General features: G+C 55.2%; 1 protein-coding gene and 1 long non-coding RNA gene across 2 annotated transcripts; both read left to right on the forward strand.

The window, feature by feature from the left end:
• Positions 1 to 431: 431 nt before the first annotated feature.
• On the forward strand, positions 432 to 3,633 carry Socs3 (suppressor of cytokine signaling 3). The gene is made up of 2 exons (XM_005332620.4): positions 432 to 808; positions 1,363 to 3,633. Exon 2 carries the CDS (start codon positions 1,451 to 1,453, stop codon positions 2,153 to 2,155), a length of 705 nt encoding a protein of 234 aa, XP_005332677.1. The 5' UTR covers positions 432 to 808; positions 1,363 to 1,450; the 3' UTR covers positions 2,156 to 3,633.
• An 8,698-nt stretch (positions 3,634 to 12,331) lies between these two features.
• LOC144375764 (uncharacterized) lies at positions 12,332 to 14,695 on the forward strand. The gene is made up of 2 exons (XR_013435652.1): positions 12,332 to 12,616; positions 14,623 to 14,695. It is a non-coding gene; the product is annotated as an uncharacterized LOC144375764 (long non-coding RNA).
• Positions 14,696 to 15,089: the final 394 nt, after the last annotated feature.

The following is a 15,089-nucleotide window of genomic DNA, read 5'->3' on the forward strand; positions in this document are numbered from 1 at the left end:
CTTCCCTTTGGGCTGGCTCGGGCAGCCTGGGACTGTAATCCGGCTCGGTTCGGTGGGGGCGAGGGGGTGTCCCCGCAGGGTCCAAGAAAAAGGGAAGGGGTGCTAGGAGCCTCTTCGGGTCGGCCTCCTAGAACTGCCCGCGCTCCAGGAGCGGCGCCCCCGCCTCTGCCAGAAACTGGCCTTCTTAGAAGGGAGGGGGTGGGGGGGAAAGTGTGAATGAGAAGTTGGGGGCGGAGCGCGCGCGGGGGAGGGGCCGCTGCCAGGAACGCGCCGCCGGGGCTGGCGCCGCGCCCGCCGGCCGCCCTGGCCGCCTCGCGCCGCGCTTTGTCTCGGTGCGTCTCCGCCGGTCCTTGCCCCTGCTCGAGGCCCGCCCTCGGCCGCCCGCGGCCCCTCCCTCGCCCTCCGCGCGCAGCCTTTCATTGCTGCGAGTAGTGACTAAACATTACAAGAAGACCGGTCGCGCAGTTCCTGGAATCCAAGGGGGCGGGGCGCGGCCGCCGCGTATATACCCGCGAGCGCGGCCTCCGCGGCGGCTCCGACTCCGACTCCCCGCGCCGCCGCTGCCTCTCCGGCCCTGCACGCCGCCCGCCCGGCCCAGCTCTTGCCGGGGCCCCTCGCCTCGTCCCTGCTAGGTCGAACCCGGGGACGGCGAAGTCCGAGGGACGCACGCGCGAGGGCCCTTTTGTGGACTTCACGACAGCCAACATCTGGGCGCAGCGCGGGCCACCGCTGGCCGCCGCGCCGCCGCTGTGCCTTGGGGACCGTAGAAGGCGCAGCCCCGAGGCCAGAGACTTCGGTTCAGGACCAGGTAGGCAGGAGGGGCGCAGTGTGGCGAAGGTGGGGGCCTCTCTTAGTCCCGGGAGCTTTTCCCGGTTTCCCCTCCCCTTCTCGGGTCATTCCCGGCAGGGAGGGGACGAAGTAGGGGGCAGAGCGAATGAAAGCCGGAGATCCCAGGTTCCCGGAATACTCAGGCTGGGGCCCTCGGGGTTCTATCCCCTCCCTACTCCCATTCCTTGGGTTTCTCCCTGGGTCCTTGCTGGCCGGGGCCACCGGACTGAGCGGCGCCCGGAACGTCCCGGGGGCTCTGCTCTCGTTTCCCACCCCGGTCGCGCTCCTGGAGATTCAACTTCCGCGCGAGAGTTTTCCACTCGGCGTCCTCCTAGTGTGCTGCTGTGGAGGGGGCTGCCTGGGGCCGCCCCCACTCCTAGAGCAGAGTCTGGGCGGGCTCCAGGGGGTGCTGGGTCGCAGCGAGGGCCTCGGTAGTGGGTGTCCCAGCCGCTCGGTAGAGGCAGGGAGCCAGGGCTGGCCAGGCGCGCTGGAGGGTTCCGGGCACTCACAAGGCGCTCGCCTTCCTTTCTGCAGCCCCCCGGGATGCGGTAGCGGCCGCTGCGCGGAGGCCGCCAAGCAGCTGCAGCCGCCACCAAGCAGATCCACGCTGGCTCCGTGCGCCATGGTCACCCACAGCAAGTTTCCCGCCGCCGGGATGAGCCGCCCCCTGGACACCAGCCTGCGCCTCAAGACCTTCAGCTCCAAGAGCGAGTACCAGCTGGTGGTGAACGCAGTGCGTAAGCTGCAGGAGAGTGGTTTCTACTGGAGCGCCGTGACTGGTGGCGAGGCGAACCTGCTGCTCAGCGCCGAGCCCGCCGGCACCTTCCTCATCCGCGACAGCTCGGACCAGCGTCACTTCTTCACGCTCAGCGTCAAGACCCAGTCCGGGACCAAGAACCTGCGCATCCAGTGCGAGGGGGGCAGCTTCTCGCTGCAGAGCGACCCCCGGAGCACCCAGCCGGTGCCCCGTTTCGACTGCGTGCTCAAGCTGGTGCACCACTACATGCCGCCCCCGGGTACCCCCTCCTGCCCCTCTCCACCCGCTGAACCTTCCTCCTCGCCCTCCTCCGAGGTCCCAGAGGGCCCGGAGCCGCCAACTCAGCCTGCCCAGACCCTCCCAGGGAGCCCTCCCAGGAGAGCCTATTACATCTACTCAGGGGGCGAGAAGATCCCTCTGGTGTTGAGCCGGCCTCTCTCCTCTAACGTGGCCACCCTTCAGCATCTCTGTCGGAAGACGGTCAATGGACACCTGGACTCCTATGAGAAAGTAACCCAGCTGCCTGGGCCTATTCGGGAGTTCCTGGACCAGTATGATGCCCCGCTATAAAGAGCACAGGGCAGGGGTCAGGAGAGGGGCTTGGGTCCCCTCTTCTCTGTGGCACATGGCACAAGCACAAAAATCCAGCCGAAGGAGAGTCCTGTTGCTCTGGAGTCAGGAGGACAGGCCCCTCCCTGCGGCCCTCCCCGATGCAGAATGGGGCCTGCGGACTTGGAATATGTTTGAGGGTGGGGAGTGCCACCTGGGCTCCCCTTCCCCAGTCCAGCTTTTGGAGGAGCCAGCTGGCCAGGTGGGACAATAGCAATGACCAGTGGATTCTCTTCTCTCCCCTTCCTGCACTACTCTCCGCTGCTTCCCAACAGGGGATGCCTCCAGAGAGTTGAACTTATAAGAACTGCCTCGGAATCTTCAAACTTTCCAGCGGAACTTGTTGGCGCTCTGATTTGGTTTAAACCTGAGCGAGGTGAAGGGCCTTGGAAAGGATGGAAGGGAGAGGGCAGCCTGAGGGGCCCCAGAGCTGCGGGCTGGCCATGAAAATGGCCAGTCCAGGTGAGGGGGGTGGCTGCAGGCTCCACTCCCTGGCTCTGGGGAGAAAGGCAAGGGGTGACCTGAAGGGAGCCATCTTGTGCCCCAGAGCCCAGGGCCCTTCCCTGTTATAAGGAGGAAGTGGCATTTGGAGAGGATGGATGGGCTGGTCAGTCGTCTCCTTTTCCTGCCCATGCTGTGACTTCAGCACCTAGGGGATGGTGGTAGAGATGAGCCATCATTGACCCCATCCCCCCCTAGAGAAGATGGGGGATTCAACTTTATGCCTCCTGTCTGGCCAAGAGATTCGCCTTAAATGCTGGGCCACACACTGGGCCATCCAGGCAGAGAGGCCCAGGGATTCGCTGGAGGGCACCCAGCCAGCCACTGGTCAGGATCAGTGGGTGGAGGGTGGGAGACCCATGCCTTCCAGCTGAGCGCTGGAAGACCAGAAGCCCAGTTGGTGTTGGCCAGTCATAGGCACCTCGTGGTCAGAGCAGAGCCACCAGGTCCCGTCCTCCAGGCCCTGCACAGCCCTCCCTCCTCACTTGGGGTGGGGTGGGCAGGAAGTCATCCAGGCGCCTGCCACTCCAGCTGCTCTGGCTCTGCTGGCGCACTGATCAGTGACAACTTACAGGAATGTAGCAGCGACGGAATTAACCTGGAACTGTTCTTTTTGGGGGGGAAACTAAACATAAAAGTTTTCTGTGTCAGGTATTTGGGCTGGGCGGGGCAGTTGTGCTTTGGGGTCATTTTTTCCTTTTTTTTGTTGTTGTTTTTTAATAATGTTTACAATCTGCCTCGATCACTCTGTCTTTTATAAAGATTCCACCTCCAGTCCTTGCCCCCTCCCCACTCAGGCCTTCGAGGCTGTTAGGAGATGCTTGAAGAACTCAACCAAATCCCAATCCAAGTCAAACTTTGCACATATTTATATTTATACTCAGAAAAGAAACATTTCAGTAATTTATAATAAAAGAGCACTATTTTTTAATGAAAAACATACTTTGAGCGTTTTTCTCCCAGCACCCCTACCATGCCTTGCTTTCTCTTTCACCCACACCCACACTCAGAGGAGAGGGAGGGAACCACAGAGGGGGCTGGCTGTGCCCCATCCCTGCCGAGGTGCTCCTTGTGGTGAAATCAAATGTGCCTTCACGTCAGTGTGCCTGCCCCTGTGTGTCACTGACAAGCTAAGGCAGCACTTAGACTGTTACTGAGAGGGGTAATTCCTGCTAGTCTGATTCAGATCTGACCAGAATATGCAAAGCAAGTTCGAAGGAAGCTCTTCAAAGAGCCTGCAGGGAGCTAGCTGAGCTGTGGTCAGAGCCGGCAGAGTCTCCAAGCTATTAGAGGCTCTCAGGCTTCTTGGCAGGGAGGTGTTCCAAGAAAGCCCAGATGTGGGGTCCTGGCAGTGACCCTTGACCTCCTACCTCTGTACCACCAGGTTCACAGGAGGTAGGGAGGGTGATCCACATGAGACCCTTGTATGCAGGTGGGACTAGAACCAGGTGTTCAAGAGCTTCCTGGCCACTGTTCCCAATACCTCCAACCTCCCACATTCCTAGGGGCCCCTACAGAGCCAGGCACCTCCCAGAAATAGCAGCCTTCTACTCACTCATCTTTAGTACCTCCCACACCCTAGGCACTTGGAGGCTACGTGGGTGGACTCTCCCCAGCACCCGTAGAGCACAGGGGGTATTCTCAGACACAACTGTGCTGTGTGAGCAGGACTTGTCTGGTCACTTCTGGTGCCTAGATAGGTGTTCAGTAAATATTTGTTAACTGAGTGGGGCCAGAGACAGGTTCAGGAAGGTTAACCAACTTGCCCAAGGACACAGCACCCGGGAATGTGAGGACAACAGCAATGGAACCCAGGAGCATTTGATTTTCAAAGCCCTTGACCTCTCTGCCTCCCAATATACTAAGCATATGCCCATGGTTGCTCTCAAGTAAGTACTCCCTAAAAATACAAGAGGTTAGCATCCCTCAACACAAACACGCACATTCTAGGGCTTCAGCACCAGTGTTCTGCTAAAAAAAGAAAAAAAAAAAAATGAAGCCAGTAAGGTTGAATGCACCTATAATCCAAGCTACTTAGGACGCTGAGGCAGGAGGATCACAAGTTCAGGGCCAGCCTGGGCAACTCAGCAAGACCCTGTCTAAAAATAAAAAGGACTGGGGATGTGGCTCAGTGGTAGAGCACTTCTACAGTCCCCAGTACTGGGGTGGGAACACCTCTGTGATATTTTCCTCCCTTGCTTCCTTCTCTAACTCCCCAGATCCGACAGCTGGGTGACAGCTAGGTGACGGTGATGAGTGTTATCCTTATATTTGGGGCTCCATCTCCTTACCTTTCAGATGCCTGAAACAAAATACCAGGGCCTCTTCCTGGTCCCAAGGCCCCCAGCACAGATTCCCCCCAACCCCCCACCAAGCCAACTCGATAAGCTGCTCCAGGAATCAGTGTCCAAAAGGCAACTGAGAGAGTAAATAAACAAAGTCATTTTTGTTTCCCATTTCCTGGACTTTTGGAGAAAATGACCTAAAGTGACGAGAAGGGGCCAGGCCAGGCATGAGACCACTGAGTGGACAGAATACATACGTGGGCCCCACAATAGAGAGACCATCAGCTCAGTAATTGAGGCTGCAGTTAGAGAGATGTTTCCAGAGCAGAGTTCAGATGAGGGGACCCAGTGGGCAGCCACCCTCCCCTCCCCCCCAGGAATACAGACTATGGAACACCTCTGGCAGCTCTTCCTTGCACTAAAGCAGACTGACCATCACCTGTCTCCTGCTGCAGAGAGTGGTCCTTCTACTCAAAACAGTCCCTTTGGAACTGAGGAAACCAGGGTGTACCTTGCCCCTATCCTTGGCCAGGGTGCCTGTGTTCCAAGGACACTAGCAAAAGAACTTGGCCTTCTCTGTCTGGGGGAAGCGACTCCCTCTCCTACCTCCTGGAGGGTGAACCTTGGCTTGGGTAAGTGCAGAGCCAAGAAGACACCCAACTCACTTCCCCACCCACAGCTCACTGCCCACCCCAGCCTTCTCTGTCTCTCCATTTCCTATCACAGATGGCTCCTACCTTCTGGGCTCCTACCTTTATGTCAAGGAAACTGAGGCCCAGAGAAGGGAAACAACCTGCTCAAGTTCACGCAGCAAGCTAGTGGCCACATCTCTCCCTTGGGTGGATCTGTGGGTCAGCAGCTTCTTCCTTTCTTCCCTCCTTTGTCCCATTCCTGTTACACAACTCCTGTGCTTCTCAATCCTTTCAGGGAAGACACCCCTTTTCCAAAAGACTTATGGGGTTCCTTTGTCCTGGTTGCCAGAGGAGGAGTACTCCTGATTCCAAGATGCACTGAGTGCCTGCAGGGCATGGGGTGGGGCAATCCCCTGTAGGTATTCCACGGCACAGCTGGTGTCCCTCACCAAAGGAAAGCGGGGGAGATGACTGGTCTCGGCCCTGTGCCCCATAACCTGCTCTTGTGCTAATAATCCACCCCAAGAGGCCCCATCCTCTCTGGTGGTGCTGTTTTTGGGCAAGGCCTGCCCAGATGACTTGGAGCCAAGAATGGGAAATCTAAGGCCTGCCTAGGGGGAGGGAAGGAGGGAAGAGGCCACGGACAGGAAAGCCAGCGATGGAAAATAAGCCCGCACGAAGTGTCCGGCCTAAGGAATGAGTACAGATGTTTGAGAGGGGGCACCGCATGGGTACCAGGCAGAGGAGGAGCAGTCAACAGGGAGTCCAGGCAGACACCAGCCTGTGGAGGTGTGGGACTCGGGCCCCTGGAGCACCGGGCAGCGTGGGGAAAGACGTGCCCGGGGGACCGGGTCCCCAGGAAACGGCGGGTGAGCACAGTCCCAGGCTGGGGAGCCCCCTTCCCGCGCCCCGCCCCACCCCCTCCGTTTAGGCGGCCGCCGGGCGGGCGGGCGGGCGCGTCGCTCCGAGCAGCCCTCTGCCAGGAAGAGTCACTTCCCGGACACCGCGGGAGCCCTGGCGGAGCTATGCGAAGAATGTCCGCGCGGAGCGCTGGGGGTGGCACCGCGAGCTGTGCAGCGGCCCGCGGAGCGTGCGCACGGCAGGCCACGCCCCCGCCACGCCACGCCCCCGCCACGCCCCCGCCCGCGGAGCGCCGTCGCCCGGGCAACGGGATTACAGGCGCTGAGCGCTGTTTATTCTCAGCCGAGTGCCAGGAAATTCGGCCGCGAGGCTGCCAGGCGCACCTCCCTGGGCTGGGGCAGGAGGGAGCTCGCCGTGGGTCCCGGGGGTCACCGACCCCGGGCAGCTGCTCTGAAGGCCGCACTCTCCTCCCGGCGGCAAGAGGATCAGCTCTTCTTGTCCGGGGACCCGGGACCCCTGTCCAGGCCAGCGGAGCAAGCCCACCCCCAACTCCATCCAGGGATCCTGTCCTTGGAGGCCCACCGTCCTTGTTCCCACCCATTCAGCAAATATGGGTTGACAGCTCCTGTGTGTCCCGGACTGTGGTGGACTCAGGGTCCCGACCAGGCCAGGTGCCGCTGGGCCTGGCTCCCAGGACCTCCCGCAGGAGGTGAGTGGGAGGGACCAGGCAAGAAAATAGTAGATATGTAAATAAAATAAATACGATTGTGTCAGGAAGAAGCATCATCAAATCACGTTTGTAGTACATGACACGTGCCGGATTTTGCCCCACCCTCAGGTAGGGTAACTAGCTTTTCCCAAGGTGCGAGGGTTCGCCTTGAAATTCTGGCAAACTAGAACTGTGGGTCCTTCTATCCTCAGGTCAGAACACATCCACTTTAGAGATGGATAAACTGAGGCCCAAATTCAAGGACAATTCTTTCAGGATCATAGGGCTAACTTAGAATCTAGGGCTCTTTCCACTGGCCCCTTTTCTCTGTCCAGTGTCTACACCTGTCTGTCCCCAAGCCCCCTGAAAGCACCAACATCCACCCATAGCTGATCTCAGGGTGAGGAGGAAATTACTGATTCCTGAACTCCAGCTCTTCTGAATCAGACACCTGAGGGGAGACCTGGAATATGAATAATCGACTCCTCTCCAGGTGACTCTAGGACCACCTGCTGCTGACTCTGGGGCCTGGCAAGCCTGGATTCTCCTCTCTTCCTGGTCACGGAATTTCCTCCTGAACCCTGACTAAGCAGAGCTGGGAAATCTACAGGGAGGGAAGGCCTGGAGTTGACGCCTGCCTCCCTCCCTCAGTGCTGCCTGGCAAGCCCAGGCAAGTGCAGCCCTTCTCCCTGGGCTCCAGCCCTGGAGGGCCTGGAGGGCCTGGAGGGCCTGGAGGCCCTGGGCCCAAGGACAGCGGGGCCAGGGTGGAGGATGGTGCTTCTTCCCCCAGCACTGAGGCCTCCCAGCTGTGCTGTGCTGGGAACAGGCCAGGCGTTTGTGAAATCCTTGGGTGAGCCTGACCCACTGTCATGAGGGCTGGCTGTGGAAGCTAGTGCCGGGAGGGGGATGGGTCTGTTCCCAGAAGCAGGGAGAACTCTGGACTTCCCACTCCTGAGTGCTCGATTGCAGCGCAGCCTTAAGCAACGGCAGCAGCAGCCTGGAAGGCAGCTTTCAGAGAGACCAGAGCCCCAGGCTCTTTTCCAAAAAGAAGCTGAGAGATCTGTATTCGACATTGGGGGCTGTCTGCGCTGACCCCGTGCCTGCTGTTTTTCATAGCCATATTCAGGCTGGGCCTTAGGAACATGGAGACTGGAAAAGAAAAGCACCAGAGTGCAAGTTCATTTTGTACATTACACAAGAAAATGTGTTTCCTCTCGATCCCCTCCCCTCCCCCAAATCATCCGTGATAGGATCTTTTCATACGGAAAATATTCTGTAGCATCAGTAACGTGGAAGATATTGAAAGTATAGGTGTGAAATAGAAAGTCCATGAGGACCTGGACTGTGCCGTGCTGCACAACTCCAGCGGGTGCTGCTTCTGGTTCCATCTCTGTGAGTGAGGTTGAGTTGGGGGTACTGCGGTGGTCCCAGTTAGGAAGCATCGGCCGTGCCTGACCAGCACACATAATGTCTTCAGTAATGATGGGAACACTGTTCTGGCCACTGTGCCTGGTGTTGGAGAGCAATGACAACCAGGATATATACCCGAGACTTCCAGAGTCTCACATTGGTGAAAGGGGAACCAGACTGAAAACTGAGAAGTATCCTAAAAAGGAATGGGTATAAAAATAAAACCGTTTACAGGGTACAGCTGGGGGGTGCCCAGAAGGAAATGACTGAGAGTGGCTTCCCAGAAAGGGAGACTGTGAGCTCAACAGCAGGTGTCCCTTTCACAGGATGGAAAGATCAGGCTTTCTAAATACCAGAATGAATGGGGATATGGCCCGGGAAAGGGAAACTCTGGGGAACTTCATGAAAATTGGTCCATCCCCATCAGACGCATTCATGCCAGACTCCTCTAAAAAACACTGCCTTCATATCACATCATGAGGATGGATGCTGGTTCTCCTTGGTGCTTTCCACCAAGCGGGGCATCCAGACCCTCGGGCTCCAGCCACCACGGGAGCCTCTTCTGCTCCTCCGCCCCTCTGCACTGGGAGACACACTTGTCCCCATCAGGGCTGTCTTCCCACCCCTCACAACAATACCCTCCTGTGCCCACCTGTGAGCCCATCTGGGGATGTCCCACCTGCCCAGCCAGTCCTTCCCTCTCCTCTGGTCCTACCTCCCTGCAGACCTCAGGACCTTTCTTCCTCCAGGAGCATCTCATATAGATAGCCACACTATTTACTCCCCTATTCCTTGGTCCCATTATTGTGTTTCCAAACTGGACTGTGAACTCTCAGAGTGAAGAAACTCTCTTATTCAGTCTATACTTATTTATTGAATAATGCCTGCTCTGCACCAGGACTTATATGTCCTATTTTTCCTACTTTTTCTTTCTTTCTTTTTTGTTGCTGATTTTGATACCAGGTATAAACTTAGTAGAAACATTCACCCCCTGAGCCACATCCCCAGTCCTTTTTATTTCTTATTTAGAGACAGGGTCTCATTAAGTTGCTTAGGGCCCAGCTAAGTTGCTGAGGCTGGCTTTGAACTTGCCATCCTCGTGCCTCAGCCTCCCAAACCACTGGGATTACAGGTGTGTACCACCATGTCTGGCATATCTCTTGCTTTCTTATGTTCTTCAGAAAATCCAGCAGAATGGGTGGTTCCTAGGGAAAGTCACCCAAGGCCTGATCTGTGGCTGTATGGAAGAAGAAGTGCTCTTTAAATAATGGACCACTTTCTTTTCTTCCTTCCTCCCTTCCTTTTTCTTTCTTTCTGCACCCTCCACTCCTCTCTTTCTTCTTGTGCTTTTCCTGCCTCAGCCTTCCAAACTGGTGGGGTTATAGTTGTGTGCCACTGTGCCCAGCAAATATTGAGGCTTCTAGCCAGGTGGTGGCACACACCTGTAATCCCATCGTACTGGGAGGCTGAAGCAGGAGGATTGCAAATTCAAGTCTACCTTCAGCAACTTAGCAGGGTTCTTTTTTTTTTTAATATTTATTTTTTAGTTCTCAGCGGACCCAACATCTTTGTTGGTATGTGGTGCTGAGGATCGAACCCGGGTCGCATGCATGCCAGGCGAGCGCGCTACCACTTGAGCCACATCCCCAGCCCCTTAGCAGGGTTCTATCTAACAAAAAAAAAAAAAAAGAAAAGAAAGAAAGAAAGAAACCAAAACAGCAACAACAAAGTTTTGATATAGTTCAGAGGAAAAATTGGGTTCAATTCTTAGTACTGGGGGCAAAAATGGGATTGTAGAAGTTATTAAAACATCATTGATCCCAGCAGCTTGGAGTCTGAGACAGGAGGATTGCGAGCTCAAAGCCAGCAAAATCGAGGTGCTAAGCAACTCAGTGAGACTCTGTCTCTAAATAAAATATAAAATAGGACTGGGGATGTGGCTCGGTGATTGAGTGCCCCGGGGTTCAATCCCTGGTACCCCCCCAAACAAACAAAAAACACATCATTGACATGTACAACCAGAAGAAAGAGAGGTTGGGCTTCATTTGTGTACAATGTGTGAAAATGCATTCTACTGTCACGCATAACTAATTAGAACAAATTAAAAAATTTTTAAAAAATCACTGATTGCTGGGCAAGTGGCATAGGCCTGTAATCCCATTGAATCCAGAGGCTGAGGCAGGAGGATTGCAAGTTCAAGGCTAGTCTCAATAATAATAAACATCGTTTTGGTACCCATCTCAAAAATAAAGCTCAGTGGTTGAGTACCCTGGATATAATCCTTAGTTACCCCTGCCAAAAAAAAAAAAACCACACATTAAAATGTCATATTTTCTTTAAAGAGAGAGAGAGAGAGAGAATTTTTTTAATATTTATTTTTTAGTTTTCAGCAGACACAACATCCTTGTTTGTATGTGGTGCTAAGGATCAAATCTGGGCCGCACGCATGCCAGGCGAGCGCGCTACCGCTTGAGCTACATCCCCAGCCCTAAAATGTCACATTTTCAATCCAACTTTTACTTCCAGAGGTGATCAGGATTTAAAAAAAAAATTTAATGCCATATGTTTGCATATATGACACTTTGGTTCTTTTTTATGAAGTGCTGGGGATCAAACAGGGTCTTACATATGCCAGGCAAGTGCTCTACCACTGAGCTATAACCCACCTGCTAGCTTTTCTTTTTTTAAATGCATTTTAAGGGTTGGGGAGGGGCTCAGTGGCAGAGTGCTTGCCTAGAATGTGGAAGGCTCTGGGTTCCATCCCCAGTACTGCAAAGAAAACTGCTTAGGTTACTTAATTCCATCAGCCTTCCCTGCCTCCGGGGGAAGGAGGGAAAGTAAAAGAAGGTACACTACCTTCTCCGGAGGAGAGACCAAGGTGGAGAGGGGCTCAGGCCTGTCTCCAATCCCAGATAAATAATTATAGAGGAAACTGGAACCTGTCCCCTGACTCTGTTCTGGCACCTTTTTGCTGCTGCTGCACCTGTATAGGACATCCCCACCACCCATGCCCACCCACTGCCTCCACTTAGCAGCTCCCAAGCCAAATGATAGCTCTCGCCAGAGCCCTGGGCAGACCTGTGGACAATCCTGTGCAACCCTGCTGCCCACCCAGACCTTAAATGATTGCAGGAAGCACTAAGTCAGACCACCTCCCCAGTGGGGCGGGGGGAGCCTCAATGGATACAGTCCCCACGGGAACCCCAGCAAGACCTCTGGCCAACCTAACGTCCAGGGCTTTGCTCGAAGCCTCAGAGAACTGCAAATCGCTCCAAACTATCCTTTCTGGAAAAGGGGTGGGGAGTGGAGGAGGGGACCTCTAAGTTCCTTCCTGTCCTAGGTTCCTGTGGAAAGGAGGCTGGAGGGAGAAGAGCCAGCACAGGGCGGGAGGCAGGCTGGCTTCCAAGAGTGGTCCTCCAGCTATTCACTGCCCTTTCAGTGTCCCTTGGCACCTGGTGAAAGTAGGCAAGGGGGTCTGGCAGGAAGTCTGTTCAGCCCACATTGCCCAAGGCGGGGGGAGGGGCAGTCAATGGCCCTGGAATGCTGCCCTGGATGTCGGGGCTTCCCCATTGGACTCCTCAGGCCATCACAGGGCCAGGGTTTGGCTGAGAATTCAGTATGGACCCTGAGCAGGCTCCAACCAGAGCCCTGGAGTGGAAGGGAGGAGCCCAGGAGCACAGCCGGGGACCCTCCCTTGGGCCCTCTTCCAGGCCTCTCCAGTCTAAGAGAAGGAGCTAGAAGGTCAGCCAAGGGGCCCAGCTGCTGCAAAGACCTGGTGCCCACACAGGATGGGGACTGAGTCTGACAGTCCTGAGTGGGGAAGGACAGCAAGGCCCTGGGCCATCAGGCCAGGCTCTGCGCTGACAGGAGAGTCATCTGGAGGAGAGCCAGTTACAGCCAGATGCTGGGTGGAGGCTGCAGGCCCCCAACAGAAAGATGGGGAAGTGGCCAGAGATGACTGGAGAACTTCCCGGAGGCACGCAGGGTACACAAGCTGCTGCTCGCACATTCCAAGTGTGTGAAGGTGAGGGACAGCTCTCCCCGGGATATACCCTGCACATTGTCTTTCCACAGGGCCATGAGTGATTGTGAATCACCCCGGTCTAGGTTCCTGCTGTGAGCAAGGCAGTGATGGCAACCAGGATGCAAGGCCGTGGCTGGGGTCCCAGCTCTCCAGCCGGCGGAGAAAGCTGCCCAGGCCAGGATCAAAAGGTGGCCTTGACCTCAGAGGCAGGATTGAAGCAACTGAGTCAGCTTGTTCAGGATGTAGGCAGAACTCAGCAGCGCAGGCTTGGACGCCTCCTAGCTGGTCTCTGGAGGGTTCCATTGGAAACAGATGAGGACAAAGTGAGGCGCTGTTATCCTTGGTCTCCCCCTGGCCCTCGGAGGAAGACAGATTGCCCTGCCACAGCCCTCTTCTTGCTCCTAACCCTGGAGGAAAAGAGTCCTTACCCAGCATGCTTTATTGATTTCACAAACATTTTTTATAGCCGAGCTTCCCAAGTGCCAAGCCCTAGAAACATATTAACTCATTGAATTCTCCAGCAGCTCCATGAGTTAGGTACTAATATTGTTCCCATTTTTTTTCCAGTGGAGAAAACTGAAACAGGGATGTAGTTTAACTTGCCCCAAATCAGGTGACTTAGAGCTGAGATCCCAAGCTCAGCCATGGGCTCCAGCACCTCTGCCTCTGGCCAGGTGCTGACTCTGACTCTCAGGCCCTGGTCATGGGCAGGGGAGCCCTGGACTAGCAGAGGGTAGGTGGCAGAAGTGGAGTGAGCTTTGGTGGTCAGAAAGGCTGGGCCGGCTCCCCACATCACTGCTTATGGTGGATGACCTTGGGCAAGTCCCCAAGCACCTGCCTTAGGCCGGAATCCACACCTCTGAGGACAGCCCCAGCAGGAGCTCATGATTGTAAACAGAGTCTCCCAGGGACTCAGCAAGTGTCTGGCACCTCCCCACCCATTCCCCCTCCAACCAAGCTCACACCCTCCCTAGGAGGATCGTGACCCCTTCTTCCCAGGCTTGCCACTTGGTCCATGGTTTCCTGCCAGGTGAGAGGAGGAAGTTGGGGAAGCACTCCTTCCTGTCTCTCCCTGGGGTCTTCAAAGTCTTTTCTTTATGGGCTTGATACATTTCCTTCTTGGGTTCTTCACCAGTCCTCTGCTTGATGGTCGTGTCCTGGGACTGCCACAGGCCCAATGGCTCAAGACAACAGAGATTTATTCTCTCACTGTCTGGAGGTCAGAAGTCCAAAACTCTAGGTATTGCGCGGCCACACCATCGCCAGGGCTGCAGGGAAGACTTTCCTTGACTCTTCCAGTTTTTGGAGGCTACTGGAAGTTTTGAAGGGACACTGGCTTGTAGACATATCATTCCAATGTCACGGCTTTCTGTGTCCGTGTCCAAATTTCATTCTTCCTATCAGAGCGTCGCTCATTGGCTTAGGGCCCATATTAATCCAGTATGACCTCATCTTAACTTAATTACATCTGCAAAGACCCTATTTCCAAATAAGGTCACATTTACAGTTCCTTATAGACATGATTTTGGAGGAAGGGATATTTTTTAACCTACTACAGTGGTCCTGTGGGATCCATATTAAGAATTTTTTTATGGGGCTGGGGATGTGGCTCAAGTGGTAGCGCGCTCGCCTGGCATGCGTGCGGCCCGGGTTCGATCCTCAGCACCACATACCAACAACAAACAAAGATGTCATGTCTGCTGAAAACTAAAAAAAAAATAAATATTAAAGTTCTCTCTCTCATTTTGGCTGGGGAGAGTCAGTGGTAGAGCACTTGCCTAGCATATGCAAAGCCCTGGGTTCAATTTTCAAGAGTGAAAAAAAAAAAAAAAAAAAAAAAAAGAACAGGTGTGGTAGTGCATGCTTGTAGCTCCCAGTTAGCCCAGTTAGCCTGGAGGCTGAGACAGGAGGAGACTGGAGCACAGGAGTTTGGGGCCTGCCTGAGCAACATAGTGAGAATTGTCTCTGTCTAAAAAGGAAAAAAAAAAATTTTTTTTTTCTTCCAGGAAGAACCTGGGAAATATGCTCCTCCTCCCTCCTGGGCAGAGAAAATAAAATGTCCCTTTACCCTCCACTAAAGACACCTTGGGCACCCAGGACAGGCTGAGAAGACACAAGGATGGAGCCAGCCGATGGCCCAGCCAGCTGCAGGCTGAGAGGCAGTCGGTGCCCTGGGGAGGGGCACACCTGCAGCCCACCTCGCCCAGCCTGGTGCTGCTTAGACATTGCCTCATGGATCTGCAGAGGCACTTCCTGCTTTTTTCTGGTGAAGCACTTTGGTCTCAGCAGCCTCAGATGACCCCTCACAGGAACACTGTCCTCTAGAAGGCTTAGTCGGAGCCTCCACAGAGAGGTGGAGCTTTGGAATAGAGCACAGGAAATACAGACAGTGCCACACTTCCTTGGCAATGCCACCTAGGGAAAAGGGGCTGCCAGCAGCCGGCCAGCTCTGTCCACAGCCCTGGAGAATCTG

This window comes from Ictidomys tridecemlineatus, chromosome 3, assembly GCF_052094955.1.
Source record: "Ictidomys tridecemlineatus isolate mIctTri1 chromosome 3, mIctTri1.hap1, whole genome shotgun sequence".
Lineage (NCBI taxonomy): Eukaryota > Metazoa > Chordata > Mammalia > Rodentia > Sciuridae > Ictidomys > Ictidomys tridecemlineatus.